Source organism: Leptonychotes weddellii, chromosome 15, assembly GCF_054177405.1.
Source record: "Leptonychotes weddellii isolate Sample4059 chromosome 15, ASM5417740v2, whole genome shotgun sequence".
NCBI classification, from domain to species: Eukaryota; Metazoa; Chordata; class Mammalia; order Carnivora; family Phocidae; genus Leptonychotes; species Leptonychotes weddellii.
The window spans coordinates 5276446-5297298 of NC_138383.1; the positions used below are offsets into that span (position 1 = coordinate 5276446).

Below are 20853 nucleotides of genomic sequence, written 5' to 3' on the forward strand. Positions count from 1 at the left end.
CTCAGTCCTGACCCAGGCACTGCTAGAAGAACACAGCTGAGCTGGCTGTGGCTTGTCTGGGCCCCACAGTCTCTTCCTTCCCTCAGCCCGATGGTGGTCCCACCTGCCCCTGTGGACATTCCTCTGGGGTGTCCATCCAGCTGGGCCTGGCTTTTGGCCAGGAACTTCAGCACAAACAGCTGACCTTCCAGCTGCCTTCCTGAGGGCAAGGCTAGGGGAAGGAAGGAAGAGCCAAGCCCCTGGCCAGGTTGCTAACCCAAATCTTACACCACCCCCAGGGAGAAGGTTGAAAGTGCCCTCTTGGGCCAGATGGCTGGCCTTTTGGCTCCCTGACCCCTTTGTCAACACGTGTGGGGAATGAGCAAGGCTGTAGGTCGAGCTGGGTGCAGCTGGGACAGCTTTGAGTTTATACATAGGGGGCTGTGCTGTGAGGTGCGGCCAGAGCCTGATGTCCTCCCTCCCTCCTGGGGGTGCCTGTTCTCCGTGGCTCTGCTAACTGCCCAGCAGCCCGACAGTGAGGGATCCCGCCCAGACACCACCATTGTTCCAAGCAGCATCATGGGACTTCTCTGTGATGCGGTGTGCCTGTTCTGGTGTCCTTGCCTGAGCATCATGCCCAGTGTGTGCCAGGGGCCAGGACTGTTGGCCAGACACACCCAGGAGCAGCATTTCTTAGCCTTCTGCCCTGAGCAGAGGACCCTCCTCCTCCACACCCTCCTCCACCATCGCCCTTCCCCATGGAGGAAGCTAAGTGTTCTGCAGTCACCCCCTCTACCAGGGAAACAAGGGAAGGGGGCTTTGGTGAGGCTATGGTCCCTGAAGGGGCTATAAGGTCACACATGACTTGGAAAGGGTGCTAGGGTCTGGGGTCTTAGCTCCAGCAGCTGCCAGCTCTCTTTCAGAAAGCTGCAGTTCTGGAATGCACACAGTGGAATGGAGGGTGGGCAGAAAAGGAGAAGCCCATCTCGACACCAGCAATACTGACAAGAAGGGCTCTGGGAAGGGAGGCTGGTGGGCTGCAAGCTTAGGGGGCTTTAGGTGGCCTTTTGCTGAGGGGTCTGTGAGGGACCGTGCACGTCCCCATGGAGGTGATACCCGGGCTCCATTAGCCCCACTCCCCTCCTAACCTCTCTGTTGGACATACTGGGCCTCAGGACCTTTCCCCATAAGCTTCTCACTGCCTGGTACTGAGCCAAGAGCATCAGCAGAGGGGACAGGATGGATTTGGGTCCAAGGCCCAGGCATCATGGGCCTGAGGGTCTTGCTACAGCCTGCAGCCCTCTCCCTCCCTGGCACCGTGCCTTTGGGCAGTCTCAGTCTTCATGCCCACAGCCTATGGCCTGGAGGCCCGGACCAGCTGCAGTGCCCAGCACAAGGTGCAAGAAGAGATGGTTGTGGCCCTAAGCTGTCCCCTGCATCTTGTGAGTCTGGATTTCTCCCTGACCATCAGCACAGTGGTCATCAGCCTAGAGGGCGGGAACTTCAAGGACATGGTGGGGGCACCAAATAAAGACAAAGCCTGGGGACTCCTGGGTGGTCAATCGGTTAAGCGTCTGCCTTCGGCTCAGGTCGTGACCTCAGGGTCCTGGGATCGAGTTCCACATCAGGCTCCCTGCTCAGCGGGGAGTCTGCTTCTCCCTCTGCCTGCCGCTCCCCCAGTTTGTGCTCTCTCTGTCAAATTAAAAAAAAAAAAAAAAGACAAGGCCTGAAGCTGGCCCCTCTTAGCAGGAGGGCAAGAAGCTCCTGATGCTCTGAAAGCAAGGCCTGAGTCTTGCCTGCTTTTGGAGTCATGCCCGGCACCCAGCAGAGGCTCCGGACATGTTTGCTGACCGACCCGGATGGCCCTGGCAGCCTCACAGCACAGCTGGCTGGATCTGCTCCTGGCATGGGTGGCAAAGAATCAGCCCAATTCCCAAGAGCTTTGGTTCCTGGCCTGGCTTCCGAATCGGGAGTGTTCCCTGTAGAAACCGGGGCTGCCATGGCCTGAGAGAGCAGCTGCCCGTGCCCCCCTCCTCAATCCCTTATCTCAGTCTGAACTGTATGTCTTCACACCTTAGTGTGCAGAAGCTGCAGCTGGTCAGGATGCTCCGGGGGACAGGGTGGTGGCTGAGAGGACAGGCTCAGGGGCAGCTAGGCTCAGGTTCAAGGCCCAGCTCTCCCATTTGGATGAGTTCCTTTACCCATCTGTGCTTCCCTATCTGTAAAACGGGAATAAAAACAGTTATTACCTAATAGGCTTGCAAGGATTTAATGAAATAATCTGTGCACAGCATGATGACTAAAAATATTTGACAACAGAAGTCAAGGGCACTGGGGCGCCTGGGTGGCTCAGATGGTTAAGCGTCTGCCTTCGGCTCAGGTCATGATCCCAGGGTCCTGGGATCGAGTCCCACATCGGGCTCCCTGCTCCTTGGGAGCCTGCTTCTCCCTCTGCCCCTCTCTCTCTCTCTGTCTCTCATGAATAAATAAATAAAATCTTTAAAAAAAAAAAAAAAGAAGTCAAGGGCACTGACCAATCAGAGCACAGCCTGGTAGTAAACCACCAGCACCGCAGTATAGGCTGAGTATCGGCCCTGGCACCAGGGCTGGCTATGAGCTCGCTATTCGTATCATCGATATTACAGAAGCTGTTATATTAATATTACAGAAGGGCAAAGGGCGTCCAAATCAGGAGATAGGTCAACCCTCCCCTATCGGGGAACAACCACAAAGAAGCTCCCAGAATGAGTGACAGGGTGGGCCATCTGCGGAGAGCAAACATTTTCAGAGACAATGTCTATAGATATTAGCGTGGGAGACAGGGACCCAAGTCCCCTCAGGGAATCAGGCTGTGATTGCAACAGAGGAGCCAGAGTGTGGCAGGGTTCCCAGCCCTTAATGGGTGTCCCCATAAGGTGCCACCTCCCCCCCACCCCAGTTCTGTCACATCTGGCCAGGAAAATGGGAGGGAGGGTCAAAAGTCAGAGGTAGACTTCCTTCTCAACAGATTTCATGTAACATGCTAGATGGGATTTAAAAACTGAGAGTAAACACATCTTCCAAATAAAATCAATGTTTCAGAGTTCATCGGTGAGCAAACAGGAGCACTGCCCCTCGGTCAAAGCCAGGTTCTCCAAGAACAACCAAAACAATACAAAGGACGAACATGGGGCAAATGGATGTGTTTTCAGCCGAACTGAAACAATGGAAATAAAAAGGATATAGGCCTCGCAGGGATTAGGATTCCTCCCCTCTCTTCTTACTCAGATAGCTCTTTCCTCCTCCAGCAGAGCACATAGCCAGAGGGGGCCAGATTGTGTCTTCCTCTTACCTAGAGCCAGAGAGCCTTTTATCTTTTATCTGGCCAATTGCACAGGAGAGTCCAATGATATCTGTTCAATTAGTGGATGACTGATAATAATAGCAAACATTTATTCTGTGCTTACTAAGTGCCAGGTGCTGGGCTGGGCCCTATGTGAAGATTAGCTCGTTCAGTTCTTTTATAACAGGAATCACTTGCCCCATTTTACAGATGAGAGACTGAGGCTCCGAGAGGTCCCGTCATCTGCCTGAAATCACACAGATCTCAGATCACACAGAGATTTTGGCAGAGATATGGGCTCAGGACTGTTAGACATCAAAGCTCAGGTAGGTAAAGGATTCACAGAGAAGGGGTTGCTTCATGCCACACTTCTCCAAGAGTGGTGCCCATTGGAAGGCATGGTTTGTGAGTTTAATCCCATTTTAACCAGCCCCAAGGGCCACTCATTGTTTTGTTTTGTTTTGCCTATGCCAAAAACGCTTTACTGAGGAGTGCTCAAAAGGAGCAGGCCATCAGATGAAATTTGGAATCATTTTCTCAGTTTTTTTTTAAGATTTGTTTTTTATTTTATTTTATTTTATTTTATTTTTTAAAGATTTTTATTTATTTGACAGAGAGAGACACTGTGAGAGAGGAAACAGAAGCAGGGGGAGCGGGAGAGGGAGAAGCAGGCTTCCCGCTGAGCAGGGAGCCCGATGTGGGGCTCCATCCCAGGACCCTGAGATCATGACCTGAGCAGAAGGCAGACACTTAATGACTGAGCCACCCAGGCACCCCAAGATTTTATTTATTTATTTATTTATAAGCTTTTTATTTATTTATTTAACAAAGATAGAGAGCACAAGTAGGCAGAGCGGCAGACAGAGGGAGAGGGAGAAGCAGGCTCTCCGCTGAGCAGGGAGCCTGACGCAGGACTCGATCCCAGGACCCTGGGATCACGACCTGAGCTGAAGGCAGCTGCTTAACCGATTGAGCCACCCAGGCGCCCCAAGATTTGTTTATTTTAGACAGAGAGAGTGAGAGAGAGAGAGAGCGCGCGCATGTGGGAGCAGGAGAGGGGCAGAGGGAGAGGGAGAGAATTTCAAGCAGACTCCCTGTGAAGTGCAGAGCCTGACTCAGGGCTCGATCCCACAACCCTGAGATCATGACCTGAGCCAAAATCAAGAGTCAGGCACTTAACTGATTGAGCCACCCAGGTGCCCCTCCCAAAGTTTTTAAAAATAGTTTTGAGATATACCACACATACCATACAATTCACCCATTCAAATTATAAAATTCAGTGGTTTTGGTATATTCACAGACATGTACAACCATCACCACAGGCAATTTTATAGCATTTTCCTTGTCACAAAGAGAACTCAGTATCCTCAGCTATCACCCTTTATCCCCTCCATTTCTCTCAGCCCTAAGCAACCACTAATCTCCTTTCTGTCTCTGAAGATACTTGCCTACTCTGAACATTTCGTATAGATAGAATTGTACAGTTTGAGGTCTTTTGTGACTAGCTTCCTTTGTTTACCATGATTTCAAGGCTCAACAATGTTGTACCATGGATCGGCCTTCACTCTTTTTATGCCTGAGTAAAAATCATTGTATGGACATGCCACATTCTCTTGATTTATCCATTTACCTCTTTGGGTTGTTACCACCTTTTTTTTTATTCTTATGTTAATCCCCATACATTACATCATTAGTTTTAGATGAAGTGTTCCTTGATTCATTGTTTGTGCATAACACCCAGTGCTCCATGCAGAATGTGCCCTCCTCAATACCCACCACCAGGCTAACCCATCCTCCCACCTTTTTTTTTTTTAAGTTTATTTATTGTTTTTAGTAATCTCTACACCCAACGTGAGGCCTGAACTCATGACCCTGAGATCAAGAGTTGCATGCTCCACTGGCTGAGCCAGCCAGGTGCCCCAGGTTATTACCACCTTTTGGTTAATGCAGATAGTGCTGCCGTGAATATTAATGTACCAGTTTTGTGTGGACATATGTTTTCAATTCTGTTGCGTATATACTTAGGAGTGAAATTGCTGGGTTATATGGAAACTCTATGGTTAGTATTTGGTGAAGATGCTTAACTGTTTTACATTCCCACCACAATGCATGAGGGTTCTGATTTCTCCACATCCTCACCAACACTTGTTACTGTGTCCACATCCTCACCAACACTTGTTACTGTGTTTTTATTTTAGCCATCCTACTGGATATGAAGTGGTATCTCTCATTGTGCATTTGCTTTGCATTTCCCTAATGACCAGTGATGTTGAGCACCTTCTCACGTGCTTATTGGCCATTTGTATATCTTCTTGGGAAAAATGTCTGTTCAAGTTTTTTGCCCATTTTAAATTATCTGTCTTTTCTTGAGTTGTAAGAGTTCTTTATGTATTCTTGATACAAGGCCCTTAAATATATGGTTTGCAAATATTTTCTCCCATTCTGTGGACTGTCCTTTCACTTTCTTGATGGTGTCCTCTGAGGCACAAAAGTATTTAATTTTGATGAAGTACAACTTATCTATTTTCCTTTTGTCTCTTGTGCTTTTGGTGTCGTATCTAAAAAGCCACTGCCTGGGACACCTGGGTGGCTCAGATGGTTAAGCATCTGCCTTCGGCTCAGGTCATGATCCCAGGGTCCTGGGATCGAGCCCCACATTGGGCTCTGTGCTCAGCAGGAAGCCTGCTTCTCCCTCTCCCTCTGCCTGCCTGTCTGCCTACTTGTGATCTCTCTCTCTCTGTCAAATAAATAAATAAAATCTTAAAAAAAAAAAAAAAGCCACTGCCTAAGCCAAGGTCACAAAGATTTACCCCCATGTTTATTTATAGAAGTTTTCAGAGCTGCATTTTTAAAAACTGAAGTGTAAATAACATAGTGTTATGTGAGTTTCAGGCATACGATATGATTCAACAATTCTATACATTACTCGCTGCTCATCACCATATAAGAGTATCAGAGCTGCATTTTGGGCAAACCCCCGAGAGACCCCAAGCTCTACCCCGGGCCACGATACTCCCCAAAGCCCCCACCCTAGTCCCAAACAGGCTGCTTACATTTCAGCATTTCTGCTCCACAGTTTCATACAGGTGCGACCGTGGACAGGTGTCCAGGCAGAGGTTGGGGCCAGCTTAAAGGTTCAGGATGCAGGCTGGTGAGAGAGGAGGTGGTGAATGTCAGACTCTGCATCCAAGGCTCAAGGCTGAGGAAGCACCTGCTGAGGCCAACAGTCCCACCCTAGGGGGGCTGCTGCCACTGGTCCTTCCAGGAGAGGCCATCTACTGCCACTCTCCTTCAGTCTTCCATTGCTAACAGCTATGCCGGCGGGACCAGTCTAGAAAAGGGGCCTGTAAGAAAGCGACTCCCTGGTCACCACCAAATTGGCTTTCCTTATCTCAATTTACACTGCGTGCTAGGCCCCTCTCAGAGACTCATAATCGGGGTCTGATGACCTCACAGCGGCAGGACTCTAGGACCTAGGAGAGCCCTCTGGGAAATCCAGGTCCGCTGGATGCGGGCTCCGCTGCTCAGGCTGTGGGTGGCTGGCCGGGCCGGTGTGAGTTAGCACAGAAAGGGGCGCCGGGGTCAGGGAAGGGCAACCCAGAGCTTCCAGTCCAGCCAGTACCCCTCGAGGGGGCACCGGCCGGTCTTTCCCAAAGTCCGCCGCCGGCCCGCGGTGGGGGCGTCGGGGGTGGGCGTACGCGGCGGAGCGTGCTCAGCAGGTGGCTGGGGCCGGAGGCGGGGCGGGGCGGGGCGGGCCTGGCTCGGCGCGGGCGGGAGGAGGCCCGGGGTGGGGGCGGGGGGCGCGTACAGGAATGTGCACCGCCCCCGCGCGGCCCCGCCCCGAGCATCCCGCGCCGACCGGGCCGCGCTGCAGGGCAAGCGTCATGGCCGCTGCGAGACAGCCCCAGGCTGCGGAGCTGCTGGCCGAGGCCCGCAGAGCTTTCCGGGAGGAGTTCGGGGCCGAGCCCGAGCTGGCGGTGTCGGCGCCGGGCCGGGTCAACCTGATCGGGGAGCACACGGACTACAATCAGGGCCTGGTGCTGCCCATGGTGAGGGGCCGGGAGGGGAGCCCCGAGCCTCCCCCGAGGAAGGGCAGGCCTGAGGGGCGCGGGGAGGTGCCTGCCTAGTCCCTGCAGGATGTTGGGCGGCCGCACCGAACTTTAGCCATCCTCCCGCGAGTCTGGGGGACGAGCACGTGGGAGAGACCCGGGGATGGGGTATTTCCCACGTTGGAAGGGAGGAAGCGGGGGATCCGTGAGGAAGTAGGCTAGGAGGGGGTGTGCCGACGCCTCTTCGCTCGAGCCCGCCCTCTGCAGACTGCCGATCCTCGCCATCAACCTGGGAGTCTCCTCAACTTGTGGGGCCCCAACCGCAGGCGGAAGGGGGCGCTTCGGGCTCCGTCTTCCAGGGCCCCCAACCCCGCAGACCTGGGGGAACTAGCCCTAGACCTCCCGGCCCAGGCGGTTCAGTTTACAGAGGAGGAAACTGAGGCCCAGCGAGGGCTAGTGACTTGCTCAAGGTCACAGAGCTGGTTCTTGGTGGGGCTGCGATTAGATCTGGGGCCCTTTCCACCTGGTGCAGCTTGGCAAGTGAGTGGGTACCGCACACCTGAGACCACTCCAGAATGGGAAGGCATCAGTTGGCGCTCCTCCGACTCTCTTTTCCTTTCGAGCTCTCCTTCCCCTTGCCCCACAACTGGGAGCCCATGTTCAGGCAGAGTCCAGGTCCACACTTCTGCCGCACTGGCCGTGCCCCTGAAGACCCAGGGGCAGGACCCAAGCCCCCAGGGCCAACTCAGCACTTAGATTCTTCCCCAAGACGTCCCCCATTCCTTTCTTGTTGAGTCTCAAAGGGAATCTGAAACCTTTCATTCTTCAGAACTTTAGTGTGGGCGGGGCCTCATCCACTGGTCAGCAGGCAGAAGCTGTACACACTCCCTGTCTCTCCTGCCAGGCGTTGGAGCTTGTGACCGTGCTGGTGGGCAGCCCCCGGGCAGATGGCCTTGTCTCCCTCCTCACCACCTCTGAGGATGCTGATGAACCCCGGCGGCTGCAGTTTCCGCTGCCCACAGCCCAGCGGTCCTTGGAGCCTGGGACCCCCCGCTGGGCCAACTATGTCAAGGGAGTGATTCAGCACTACCCAGGTATGGGACCGAGGCCAGGGTCAAGTTCACACCGTGCTAGGAGCACCACCTCTCAGCTACAAAGCTCATGAGCTCATCTAAGCACCACGGGGTAGCTAGCAGGGGGAGAGTATCCCCATTGTACAGGTGATGAGACTGATGCCCTGAGAGGTTCCAGAACTTGCCCTGAGCTGCCCATTATATGATGGGAGGAGCCAGGATTCAAACCCCTAGCCCGTTGGCCTCCAGAGCCCTAAACCAGGAGGAGAGCTAGGAAGACTGTGTCCTAGGAACCTCAGGGTAGGAGGATGGAGGGTGCTGGGGCCAAGGTGGCCTCTGACAATTGAGACTCATCCCTGGAAGCAGCTATCAGGCAGTTGCCTCCCTTCATACCAAAATACAGGCCCTCCTCGGGCCCATCCTCTCATATGGCCCATCTCACCACCACCCATTCTTTCCAGCTGCACCCCTCCCTGGCTTCAGTGCAGTGGTGGTCAGCTCAGTGCCCCTGGGGGGTGGGCTGTCCAGCTCTGCGTCCCTGGAAGTGGCCACGTACACCTTCCTGCAGCAGCTCTGCCCAGGTACTTCCTAGACCCCGGCCCCTGATCCAGCCCTCCTTCCCTGAGGTGTCCTTGTGGTCAGAGCTTCTTCCTTCCTCTACTGTGGCTTCGGGAGGAGGGTGGGGAATCTCCCTGGAGTGTCACTGGAACTACCACGGCTCCCACCCGCCCCCACCCCACGCGCACCCCCCCCCCGGGCCCCAGCCTCCCCACCTCCCCCACCGAGTCTCCCCTGCCGCAGACTCGGGGTCCATAGCTGCCCGGGCTCAGGTGTGTCAGCGGGCCGAGCACAGCTTCGCAGGGGTGCCCTGTGGCATCATGGACCAGCTCATCGTACTGCTGGGGCAGAAAGGCCACGCGCTGCTCATTGACTGCAGGTCAGGGGCTCCCCTCATCATCAGGAGCTTCTGGGTGGAGCATGCCCACTGGCTGGTGTGGCACGCGGACACTTGGGCTTGTCATCTCCTCATTGCAACTCCATGCCAGGTCCCTGGAGACAAGCCTGGTGCCGCTGTCAGAACCTAAGCTGGCCGTGCTCATCACCAACTCCAATGTCCGCCACTCGTTGGGCTCCAGCGAGTACCCTCTGCGCCGGCGCGAATGTGAGGCAGTGGCCCGGGCGCTGGGCAAGGAGAGCCTTCGGGAGGTGCAGCTGGAGGAGTTGGAGGGTGAGAGCTGGCTGGGCACCCTGCGGGGCTGCGGGGCCCTCCGTGTGGCTTTGACCCTGCCGTACACCCCCTCATCCCCAGGGGCCTCACCTGTGCTCTGCCCACTGCCCCAACACAGCACACCTAGGGCTCCTACCTCAGCAGGGCTACTCGAGATCTTACATTGTTTTTCCTTTTTTTCTTTTTTTTTTTTTTTAAGTAGGCTCCACACCCAGCGTGGAGCCCAGCGTGGGGCTTGAACTCATAACTCTGAGATCAAGACCTGAGCTGAAATCAAGAGTCAGATGCTTAACCACTTGAGCCTCCCAGGTGCCCCTTAATATTGTTTTTTTCTTTAAAGATTTTTTTTTTTTAGTTTATTTGAGACAGAGAGATAGAGAGAGAGAGCATGAGCAGGGGGAGGTGCAGAAGAAGAGGGAGAAGCAAACTCTCCGCCGAGCGGGGAGCCCGATGTGGGGCTCAATCCCAGGACCCTGGGATCATGATCTGAGAGGAAGGCAGACGCTTAACTGACTGAGCCACCCAGGCACCCCTGTTTCTCTTTTTCTAACGTTATCTGAGAACCCTTTACTGTGCCAGCATGTCATCAAGGGGGCCTGTAAAAGCTACAGACTCCAGCACGCAGGTGTACCGTAACTTAATCATTTACTGATAATCACATGTGACACTGTGATGATTGTTTTCATACATGAGTTTATCTGCATTCTCTTGTTATTTTCTTAGGATTAGATTCCGAGGAGTAGGATTGCAGAGTCGAAAGTGCATGTATCTAAAAGGTTCCTGACACACGTGGCCAGGAAGATAGTATATTTGATAGTTTGAAGGTCAGATGAATATCCCCTGGTTCTGCCACACCCTGTGAAGCCGATATCATTATTATTCCCCGTGTTTTGGATGAGGGCCCCACAGTACGTGGCAGTGCTGAGCCTCGGACCAGGCAGCTTAGCCCCCTAGCCTGTCCCCAGCCAGACTGCTGGCCCTGGGAGTTGGGCCCTCCCTGGCAGTGTGCTAGTGCCTGTTGCAGGGACGATGGCCAGCCCTGTGGGACTGCCTTGTGCTTCTTGGTGAACTGTCCCGTTCAGACCTGCCCCACCTGCTCCGTGCAGGTGACTTTGGCGGAGGTTTTCACACTGGAACACTTTGGCCGTCCCTCCTCTCCACTGCATGCCTTCCCCACCACTCCTCGGGGGTCTCCCCTCCCTGGGGACCCCAGTGCTCCCCTCTGCCTTCAGAGTCCTGTGCCAGGAGCCCTACTCTGCCTTCTTCCTGTCCTCTGCCTGGCTCCTCCCCTTCTGCTTGCAAACTTGGCCAGTTCTCTTCCCTTCTAAAATTGAATCTCTTTCCTGTGTCAGTGTTGGGGGAAGGCCTAATGCTTATGGCCCCCATTTTGTCATCTATGTTCACTTCTCAATCCTCTCAGTCACCCCCCCCAAAACAGCAGCTCTCCCAGGGGCTCCCCCCCCCCACCTTGGCAGGCACTAGACCTGCTTGCTCACAGCCCTGTTTCTCTGCACGTGCCCGCCCCAGGCTTTGTCCTCAACCCACAGCACCAGCCACCACTGTTCGTTCCACTTAGGACTCGGATTGGAGCCTGCAGCCCCTTGCTCCCCTGGCTGGAGCCTCCCCACATTTCCACCTGCTGCCCCAGAGCCCCCACCTGATTCCCAGCATAACTCCTCGTCCTTCCTCCCTTATAGGCTTCCCCTGCTGACTTCCCCTTGCCTGTTATTTCTTATCCTTGTCACTCCTGTGTGAGACCTCGGTCACGTCTGTGTCCTCACTGTCCCCCCTCCCACTCTTATCTCCCCTTCCTCCCCCCACATCAGGCCCCTTGTTGCTTTCTGAGTGTTTAGCAGCTGCTGTCTGGCTCCTGGTGCCTGCTTCTCCCAGCTCGGACCCTCTGCCCAAGGCAGTCGCTTTTGTCAGCCCTTCCCTGCTCCCAAACCTCTGTGGCATCCAGAATCAAGTAGCAAACCCCCTGGCAATCAGGGCGGCCACGACCTACTCAGCTTGCCCTCCCCACCTCAGCGTTAGCCAGCGGGAGGGCCTGATCCTGGCGTGCCCTGCCTCTTGATCTTTGCCTGGGCTGTACCCCAACTCTAGAGCCCCAGCCTCCCCAGTTGATGCTCCAGCATGAAGAGCAGCAGGAGGATTTCTCCCTCTTGTGCTACTGTGTTCCCCTGTGTTCCCCCTCAACCTTGGAAGCAACAAGGGTCTGGGGCTTACCCTGCTGTTCAGTGAGCACCCACTGTGCACCAGGCACCCTGCTGGGATGGGAGCTCTCCATGCGTTCTCTCTCTCAATGCTTACTGCGCCCCGAGTGACACGAGCATTCCATTTTATAGTTGGGGGGAGGCTCCGAACCTTAGTCACCAACACAAGGTTCTACGTACAGCTTTGTCAGAACCGCCCCCCAGCCTCCCACCCCCAGGCCACCGCCTTGGCTCCCCCATCCCCACATTGGCAGGGCCCAGAGGTGGTGGGTGGCAGGCCCGCTGACCCCTTTCCCTCCCCAGCTGGCAGAGACCTGGTGAGCAAGGAGGGCTTCCGGCGTGCACGGCATGTCGTGGGTGAGATCCGGCGCACGGCCCAGGCAGCAGCAGCCCTGAGCCGCGGAGACTACCGAGCCTTCGGCCGCCTCATGGTGGAGAGTCACCACTCGCTCAGGTGAGGACCGCTGGGGGCAGAGGCTGAGCCCCGGGGCAGGGTGGGGCCCGTGCTAGGCCCGCCCTCTCCTCTGTCCTCTCTGCAGGGATGACTACGAGGTGAGCTGTCCGGAGCTGGACCAGCTCGTGGAGGCCGCGCTGTCTGCACCTGGGGTCTACGGCAGCCGCATGACCGGTGGTGGCTTTGGCGGCTGCACCGTGACCCTGCTGGAGGCCTCCTCCACCTCCCAAGCCATGCAGCACATACAGGTGGGTGGCCACCAGCGCCCGGGGGTAGGAGGAACGGAGAAATGGGTCCCCAGGGCCCTGCCGCACTCGGACCGCACCTGCCTCTCCCACAGGAGCAATATGGCGGTACTGCCACTTTCTACCTCTCTCGGGCGGCCGATGGTGCCAAGGTGCTGAGCTGCTGAGGCACCGCCCGGGGATGGCACCCCGGGGGCAGGGGGCCTACTGGGCAGCACGTCACGAAGCTCCAGGCCTCTGGCGCTGCCCTCTGCATCTGGCTGCTCAATAAACTTGTGCCTCCCACCATGGTGACCCGCCTGCCTGCCTCTAGAGGTGGGTGTGTGCTTGGGGATCCGAGGGGCTGTGTCAGAACCACCCCCCTGCTCTGTGCGGGCACTCCCTGGAAGAACGGGTGGGGCAGAGCCGAGCGGTAGCAAAATCTTCTATTAAGTGCAGAACAAAGCTGGGCCCTTGTCATGCTCTCCCAGCTCTTTGGTTACACACAGATGGGCTTGGGCCTGGGGTAGGGGACTTGCAGCCAGAAGGGCCTTCTGGGACCTCTGCTCCCTTCATTCCTCCCAGAGGACACCTTCCCTCTGCTCTGTAGCCAGACGTACTGGCCCTGTGATCAGGATGCGCGTGTGCCGGGCTGCGAGGGGTCCAAGGATGGAGTAGCTGAGCCACAGCCAGGGAGAGGAGGCAGGGTGGGGGCCCAGGTTCCAGCACACTGTTGGGTAAGGGTGGGGGGCTCAGGTCTGGAAGAACTGTTGGTCCACCTGGGTACTGAGGGTTCCACTGGTGGTCAGCGTCCGGCTCACAAACTCCTGGGTCACGTGGCGGGTGAGGGAGCCACTTGCTTCCAGGTGTTGGGACCCCAGGGTCAGTCCATCTGCAGGGGAAGAAGCACTGAAGGACTCTGCCTGGGGCCCTGGCTTTCCTGCTCTGAGAGCTCTGTGTTCCCCCCAGGAAAGCCCCTGCCCAGCAGCTCACCCAGGAGGAAGGGCTCGGTGGTGCTGGTGTGGGTGGTGGTGACGCTGCTATATTCGCCTGGCAGTGAGTGCTGCAAGAGCCCAGGATGGCTGCCGAGTTGTGGGAAAGGGCCTGGCATGGGCAGATGGGCCAGTCAGAGATAATGGCGAGAGAAGAGGTCGCCAGAGAAAGGGTAGGGGTTACGAAGGGGTGAGGATCCCAACCTCCATCCTGGGACTCGATGGTGATGATGCCTTCACGCTCTGGCCCATAACCTTCCGTGGTCTTGGCCTGCACCTTGAACTTGTAGGGCACGTTCTCACTGAGGCCTGGCACGGTCAGGCGGCTCTCAGGACTGTCACCATCCACCAGGAACGTGGTGGCTGGCTCTGGACAGGGAAGATGCCTTTAGCCTCTGTGGCTCCCTCTCCACCCCTTCCCTGGCCACCCCTGACCTGGGGGCAGGCAGCACCTCCTCCATGGGCCAGCTCACAGGTCACCAGGTAGCCAAGGATGTTCCCCTCGGGCCTGCGTGGCCGCTCCCAGCTCAACTGCAGCGAGTCTGGGCTCAGGGCGGTAAACACCAGCGGGCCCGGGGCGCTGGGTGTGCTCAAGGTGAAGGTGGAGCCTGGAGGCAGCAGAGCAAGGGTGTCAGTGTGTGGGTGACTAGGGGACATCATGGGGGCAGCCATGGGGTGGGGAGGCAGCTCACCTGGCAGGGGGCAGAGCGGACTCTGGGGGTGCACCTGCGACTCAATGGTGATGATGCCCTCACGCTCTGGGCCCCAGCCTTCCTGGCTCTGGGCCCGCACACGGAACACATAGGAATGGTTGGGCAGAAGGTCTTCCACCACCACTGAAGTCTGGCTGGGGTTGGGGATGTTGAGCCGATACAGCTCCCCTGGGGGTGGGGTGGGAGACAGGGGAGCGGTGTTACTCCCGTGCCTACCCTAGGCTGCCACCAAGACCTGGTCATCACTCATCCAGGATTAGCTGTGGTTTGGTGGCAGGTGGGATCAGCCTGGAATGGCATGGTTGGTTGTTTAGGCTGTACACTATGCAAGGGATGAGTGCAGCCTAAAATCCCACCTATGTTCTGGCTGTTTATGGGCCCAAGTCCTGCTGCTCTGAGTTTGTCTTCCCAGGGAAGCACCACTTCCCAGCTCCCACAAAGCCATCTCCCAGGCCAGCAGAGGCCCTAGGTCCCTAAGCCAGTGAAGCCTCGGGCAAAACCTAGCAGAGGCAATGACCTGGAGAGAGGCCCAGGGAGACAGATGAGGAGAGAGGGGGCAGTGAAGGGCAGGGAGGAGCATGGAAGTGAGAGAAAGTCTGGTGGGGACCATTAGTGTTCAAGGGACTTGGCTGGATTCCTGTCCAGCTGGGTGATCCTGTGGGTCCCATCACAGGGCCGAGCCTGGCAGGCGTCCGCCCCACAGCCCGCCAGCAGCAGCTGGGCCTCACCGCCGTTCAGCAGCTGGTACTCCACGCTGTAGCCCTGCAGCGCCTGCTCACACCGCGGCTCCTGCCAGCTCACTTTCAGAGACGTGGGTCCCAGCGCTGAGAAGACCAGGCGGGTGGGCGTGTTGGGCACACCGGCAGCCAAGCGGGAGTCTGAAGGCGGGAAGCCGCAGGCAGTTTGTGTCCGGGGACTCTGGGCAGGAGTCCTGCCTCTATCCCCTGACCCCCCTCAGCTGTCTCCTTTCCGCTGACTGCTGGTCCGGCAGCTCGCTCACCCTGCAACACCCTGTCCAGGCCACCCAGCACCTCCCACACATCTCAGAGTGGGTGTGGGCTTGCCGGCCCCCCACCCCTCCCCCGCTGGCCTGGCGCCTCTCCTCCCCCAGCCCAGCACCCCTGGAAAGGACAGAGCCTGTGTTAGGCGTCAGCACTGATGGGGATGGGATGGAGGGTAAGGTGCTGGTCTGGGCAGTGGCTGCAATGAGCAGATGGGTGACAGATGGAGCAGGACAGCTGTGCAGACACAGGATGGCCACCCCTGTACTACCTGGGCCCCGAAAGGGCGCTGCTGGCTGCCCAGCCAGGATTATAGTGTCTCGGGAGTCCCCAGAGGGAGGGAACCCCTTCATCTGAGCCCGACTCAGGGGCCCCAGGGCCCAGGACAGCGGGAGCCTGCTCCTCCCCTCTTCCCAGATGGGAGGGAGGCCTACGGCAGGACAAAACGAGAGTGAGCGCGCAGGAGGTGTGTGTGTTGGAGGATGGGCAGCAGGGCAGGGCCGGGCCAGTACCCCGAACCTGCTGGGGCTGGAAGAGAAGAAGGGTTGGCTGCGGACACTCACTGTGGGAGGAGACAGAGGTGACGGTGGGGTAGTCTCTGGGCAGCGTGGCAGAGACTGAGTGTTCTGTGCGGGTCAGCGAGTGGTAGTTCCGCGTGAGGGTGGAGGACGTGCTCAGCACCCGGTGGGACAGTTGTGGGCTCAGGTGGGTGCCGTAGGTGGCGTTGGCCACAGTCACCCTGGGCAGGGAGTTGGCACTGCCCGGGAAGGCAAAGTCCATCCTCCCGTTCACCAGGTGCTCTGCAGGAGGAGAACAGGGTCACTGGGACAGACCTCTACTGGACCCAGAGCCTCATGGGGCAGCCTGTGGCCCTGGGAATTCCTAGGATTACCTATCTTCTGAGGGGACCGGGGGGTGGGGGGTGCTCGGCATAAAGCCAGCCTCCCTTGGCCCACCAGGGACAGAAGCTCAGTGTTCCTGGCAGAGTCCAAGGGGTCACAGGCTTCTGCAGCCCACGTCCGCTGGCCCTCAGGATGCCAGTGTGGACGGTCTGAGCACTGCTGACCCCAACTGGGAGTCTCCCCGCCCTTGCAGTTAGCCCTGCCTTCGGGGAGCCCAAATGCTTGCCCTGTGTCCCTTCGGGCCTCTGAGGGGTCTCCTTGGGTACCAGGGCCTGCCCTCCCGGACGCAACACACTTCTGAAGTTGCACGCTCCTGCGGGCAGTCCTGCTTTGAGGACAGCCCGAATGCCTGCCCTGGGGGTTCCTTGGCTCTGGGGGTCCGCCTCCGCGCAGTGGCACCTCCCCCCGCAGGGCAGGGCGCCTTCACGGGCAGCCTGGCCACAGGGGGCTCGGGCCGGGCCCAGGCCGCAAGCGAGCGCGCCTAGGTGGGTGGGGGTCGGGGCGCGCGGGGCAAGCCCGTCACCTCCGGAGGGCCTGGGTGTGGCGCCGCGCGCTAGGCCGCCACCCTCCCCGCCCGTGCCCGCGTCCGCGTCCGCGCGGTCGTCCGGGGGCCCGCGGGGCGGCTCGCCGTCGGAGGAGCGCCCGCTGCTGGCGGACAGGCGCGGGATGAGCTCCGGGGGCAGCCGCCACGTGATGCGCCGCAGGTCCAGCTCCTCCCCCAGCAGGGGCTCGAACTTCCAGCCGCCGCCTTGGGAACAACGAAGGGCCGCGTTGGCACCGCCGGCGGGCGCGGGCGGCTGCGGGAGGGGGCGCGGCGGGGCGCAGGCCAGCGACGTGAGCCGGTCCTCGGGCTTTCCGGAATCCAAGTGTGGTCGCGGAGCGGGCGACGGGCGGGACCCTTGGCCCGCGAGGCGGAAGAGGAGCCCTTCCGTGCGAGCAGTGCAGCCGGTGAGGAAAGCCCCCCCACCCCCGGGGTGGCGCTGGCTCTGTCACCAGCTGTGAGGTCTCCTGGCCCGAGCCTCAGCTTCCTCTGTACCGGTCAGAGTAATCTCTCCCCTGCCTGCCTCCCAGGGACAGTTCCAGAAGCCACAGAGTGCGTCCCAGGTAGTGTTAGCAGCTGACTTTGGGCACCTGATTCATACCTGCTGCTCTTTCAAACCCCCCACGACCCTTGGGTTTGGGTTCCTTAAGCCCAAGCTCAGCCCTGTCAGGGCAAGGATGGAAGAGAGTAGAAATCCTGGAGGATTTTGACTCATGGCATGGTATGATTGGCATCCTATTTTACAGGTCAGAACACTGAGGCACAGAGAGGGTGAGCAGTTCATCTGATGGCCCACAGTGGAGCCAAAGCTAAAACTGAGTACGAGGGAGTTCAGCTGAGGGCCCTTTATCCCGCACTGCGGGCAATCAGGAGGGAGGAGGAGCAGGACCAGAGGACAGGGCAGGGCAGGGGGGTCATGCCTGCCCCCTCCCACACAGCCTTGTCCCTGGGAGGTGGCCTGAATGTCCTGAGTCCGTGGCACAGCCTTCCGCGTGTAAGGCTGTGTTTCCACATGGTCCCGTGTGCGTGGCCCTGCACAGCCCTGTGTGCATCTGCTCCCAATCAAGTCTGTTTGCCTGTGCACATGACTGCCCATGGGCCGCGTTGGCTTTGTCCCCTCTGTACCCCACGCCAGTATGGTGCTTGTCAGATGGTAGGCTCTGCAGATATCCATGTGGAGCCGAGAGGGACTGCTAGTCTTGATCTCTATGCCTAGTGGTCACTGGCGCCATTGCTTTCTCTGGACACCTGTGACAGCCCCACCTCCTCCCGGGGACATGGATCCCAGACCCACTCACCAGTGTCATCGGAGACGCTAGGCCTCTGGCTGCCAGGAGGGGAGCGTAGAACGTCATCACTGTACATGAGGAAGCTCTCGTAGTCTTCCCCACACCGGGCGTCCACAATGGGGATGTCCGGGATGATAGGGACTGCAGGAGTGGGAGGGGTGAGCCAGGGCCCTGGCCTCAGCTTCCTGTCCTACCCTACCCCCCCGCTCCCCCCGTGCTCCCCCCCACTCACTGGACATGGGCCGCGTGGGTTGGGTGGCCAGGTTGATGATGGCCTCCCGCTCCGGGCCCCAGCCTGCCCCATTGCGCGCCTTCACCGTGTAGCGGTATGGCTGGGACTCCCGAAGGTTCTCAATGAGCAGCATCCGCCTCTTGGGAGCGTCCACCAATACCTTCTTCATGGGCCCGATGGGTCCTGGGCAGGGAGAGCGCCTCAGACGGGTCATTGTAGGTTCCTGCCTGGCCCAGCCCCGGGTCTGATGTAGTGGCCCTGCTTCTTGGGCTTTTCACTTCCCAGGGAGAGCACAGGGAACAAGGCAGGGAGCAAGCAGCTATGGGGCTTCTGGGTCGGGCCAGGCCCTGAGAACCTGGCCAGGACTGGTCTCAAGAAGTGTCACCAACGCTCTGAAGGGCTCATCCTTAAGCGGCCGAGCCAGGACTAGACTCATGGTGGCCCCACTGTCACCTCTACTGATTGGTAATGGTCCCGTGTCCAGGGCGCCGCCACCCGAGCGCTGAGAGCAGAGATAGCCCAACGCCCACCACAGCTGCCGCGGGGTCACATGAGCAAGGACGGGAGCAGAGGGTGGGCTCAGGGAAGCTGCACCTCAGGGCAGCCTGAGGCTTGTGAGAGCTCAGGGTGTCGGGGTGAAGGGTGTGCAAGACGACCAACAGTGTCAGGTTAGCCAGGAGCGGAGGCCAAGTAGCTCTCCTGCACTCACGGACACGCAGCCCTGGGAGGAAGGAGAAAGTGACCCCCGTAGCTCCGGGCAAGTTACAGGGCTTAGGCCCAGGGACAGCAAGAAGGGGCCTGCCACGTTGGAAGCCTTCTGGGAAACCAGAGAAGGCACAAAAGACTGGAGGCCAGAGAAGGTCCCAGTCTCCAAAGAGGTCCAAAGGAGGCTTCTGGAAAATGATACCTGGTAAGCTTGGTGTCTGCCCCCAGCAAACAACTGTGCTTAAAAAGAATTGGCTGGTGGAGGCCCCTCAGCCTGGGGGAGGTCTCTAGCTGCCAAGGTGGGCACTGCCTCTTGGCCCACCCCTCACATCCCTGTCAGCTAGTGGGAGAGGGGGAAAGGGGCACCCACCAAAGTACTGATACCCTCGACCAGGGGGCCATCTGGCACATTCCAGGACACAGCTGAGACCTCAGCAGGCTGGAGCCATGGCTGAAATCATTGGGAATGAACTTTCCACAGGATACATGGAGGGGTCAGAGGAGACTTCCTCTGTGACAGTGATCATGGGGGGACTAGGTGTTATAAACCCAGAATGCACCAAAGGTGTGATGCAGCTGTTGAGGTCATGTGTGGTCTGCTTGGCTGGTAAAGAGCAACAAGCCTGATGTCTAGAATAATCTGTCTGTCCTCTGCCCTGTTGGGCCACTCCGGGAGTCTGAGCCTGACCCATGTTAAGGTCCAGAGGTCGTGTGAAGTGGTGAAGTCCCCGTCCCTGGGACTGACCAAGGAGAAGTGAGGGCACAAGGAGGAGGTCCCTGCACGCGCTGGATGTGGGACCGAGTTCCCTCACTTTTCTCATCTTGGCAATTGGTGGGGTTGCCCACCCTTCCCTCCCTGCCAGGACTGGGAAGAAAGAACAGTGCTGCCAAATAAAATGCTACATGAGCTGTACTAAAAAAAAAAACCTGTTTATCTGAAACTCAGGGCATCCTCTATTTGCTAAATCTGGCAACTCTCCTTTGGCCCCACGAGAACCCTGTGAAAATGAGCCACCCTGGTTCCCTGGACGGGAAGGCACCTTGAGCTTGTGAACCCAGTGCACATCTATCTCACGCCTCCCGTCCCCACCTGCCCTGTGAGCTTCTGCGCTTGGTCTTGGGATGCGACCAGCCCAAACCTGACCACAAACCTGACAATGCCTCAGGCCACCAGACATATGGGGCTCGACCAGCGACCGGGATGACGTGACCTCCCTCCTGCTCTTTGCCCCCTCCCCTTCCTGCCATCCCCGGGGGCAGGAGGGGTCCAGGTCCTTACGGTTGTCCTCGTTGACCAAGCCGTAGCAGACCTCGTAGGCCGTGATCTCGCCGTTGGTCTCAGCCGGCTCAGCCCAGCTCAGCTGGGTCACCGTGGAGGAGACGACATTGAAGGCCAGACGCCCTGGCTCACTGGGTACTGAGGGAGGGGCAGGGGGCAGTACAGGGAGAAAGCTGTCAGCCGCAACAGAGGGGGGGCAGGGTTCTGGGAGGTGGTGGGGGGCAGGGCTGCGCATCAGGGTCGCTTGGGGATAGACAGGTGGTGAGGCCTCACCTTCCTGTTGGGTGCAGCAGGACACCAAGGAGCTGTAGGGGCCCTCGCCCTGTGCCCCATAGGCGCACACCTTCATCTCGTACTCGCAATATGGGTACAGGTTGGTGAGCTCCGCCGAGGGCACCTTGCTGTCAAGCAGGTGGGCTTCGGACTCAGAGTCACCCTGGATCCAGTACTTGACCTGCCCCCAGGGGAGGAAAGAGTCAGTGGGGAGCGGCAAGGGCCAGAGCTGCTCGTCCCTCCACGAATCTCCTGCTCTTATTGTCCCCTTTGCACAGATGAGATGCCAAGGGGTTGGTGATCTGCCAGGTTCACACAGCAGGGCTGGGACAGAACTGGGGTGTCTCCTGGGTGGGTGGAGGAGCCACATTCCAGGAAGGAGGG

The 20853-nt window shown here is 58.2% G+C and overlaps 2 protein-coding genes across 8 annotated transcripts in view; one reads left to right on the top strand and one right to left on the bottom strand.

The window, feature by feature from the left end:
• Window positions 1–7141: 7141 nt before the first annotated feature.
• GALK1 (galactokinase 1) lies at window positions 7142–12848 on the top strand. The gene is made up of 8 exons (XM_081804497.1): window positions 7142–7350; window positions 8255–8444; window positions 8885–9004; window positions 9225–9360; window positions 9470–9651; window positions 12168–12318; window positions 12404–12566; window positions 12659–12848. Exons 1-8 carry the CDS (start codon window positions 7186–7188, stop codon window positions 12728–12730), a joined length of 1179 nt encoding a protein of 392 aa, XP_081660623.1. The 5' UTR covers window positions 7142–7185; the 3' UTR covers window positions 12731–12848.
• A 126-nt stretch (window positions 12849–12974) lies between these two features.
• The window catches only part of ITGB4 (integrin subunit beta 4), a 30671-nt gene continuing 22792 nt past the window's right edge, over window positions 12975–20853 (bottom strand). For 4 of the 7 annotated variants that reach the window (XM_081804496.1, XM_081804492.1, XM_081804491.1 and 1 more), the window contains 13 exons: window positions 20470–20650; window positions 20197–20334; window positions 18213–18395; window positions 17990–18121; window positions 16674–16898; window positions 15812–16048; window positions 15520–15678; window positions 14976–15125; window positions 14227–14415; window positions 13987–14142; window positions 13739–13903; window positions 13536–13646; window positions 12975–13434 (listed from right to left, as the gene is read on the bottom strand). In XM_081804496.1, coding sequence (XP_081660622.1) covers window positions 13295–13434; window positions 13536–13646; window positions 13739–13903; window positions 13987–14142; window positions 14227–14415; window positions 14976–15125; window positions 15520–15678; window positions 15812–16048; window positions 16674–16898; window positions 17990–18121; window positions 18213–18395; window positions 20197–20334; window positions 20470–20650 — 2166 coding nt within the window. In that variant the 3' untranslated portion in view covers window positions 12975–13294. The remainder of the gene's footprint in view (window positions 13435–13535; window positions 13647–13738; window positions 13904–13986; window positions 14143–14226; window positions 14416–14975; window positions 15126–15519; window positions 15679–15811; window positions 16049–16673; window positions 16899–17989; window positions 18122–18212; window positions 18396–20196; window positions 20335–20469; window positions 20651–20853) is intronic. The other 3 variants (XM_081804494.1, XM_081804493.1, XM_081804495.1) reach the window with 3 other exon arrangements.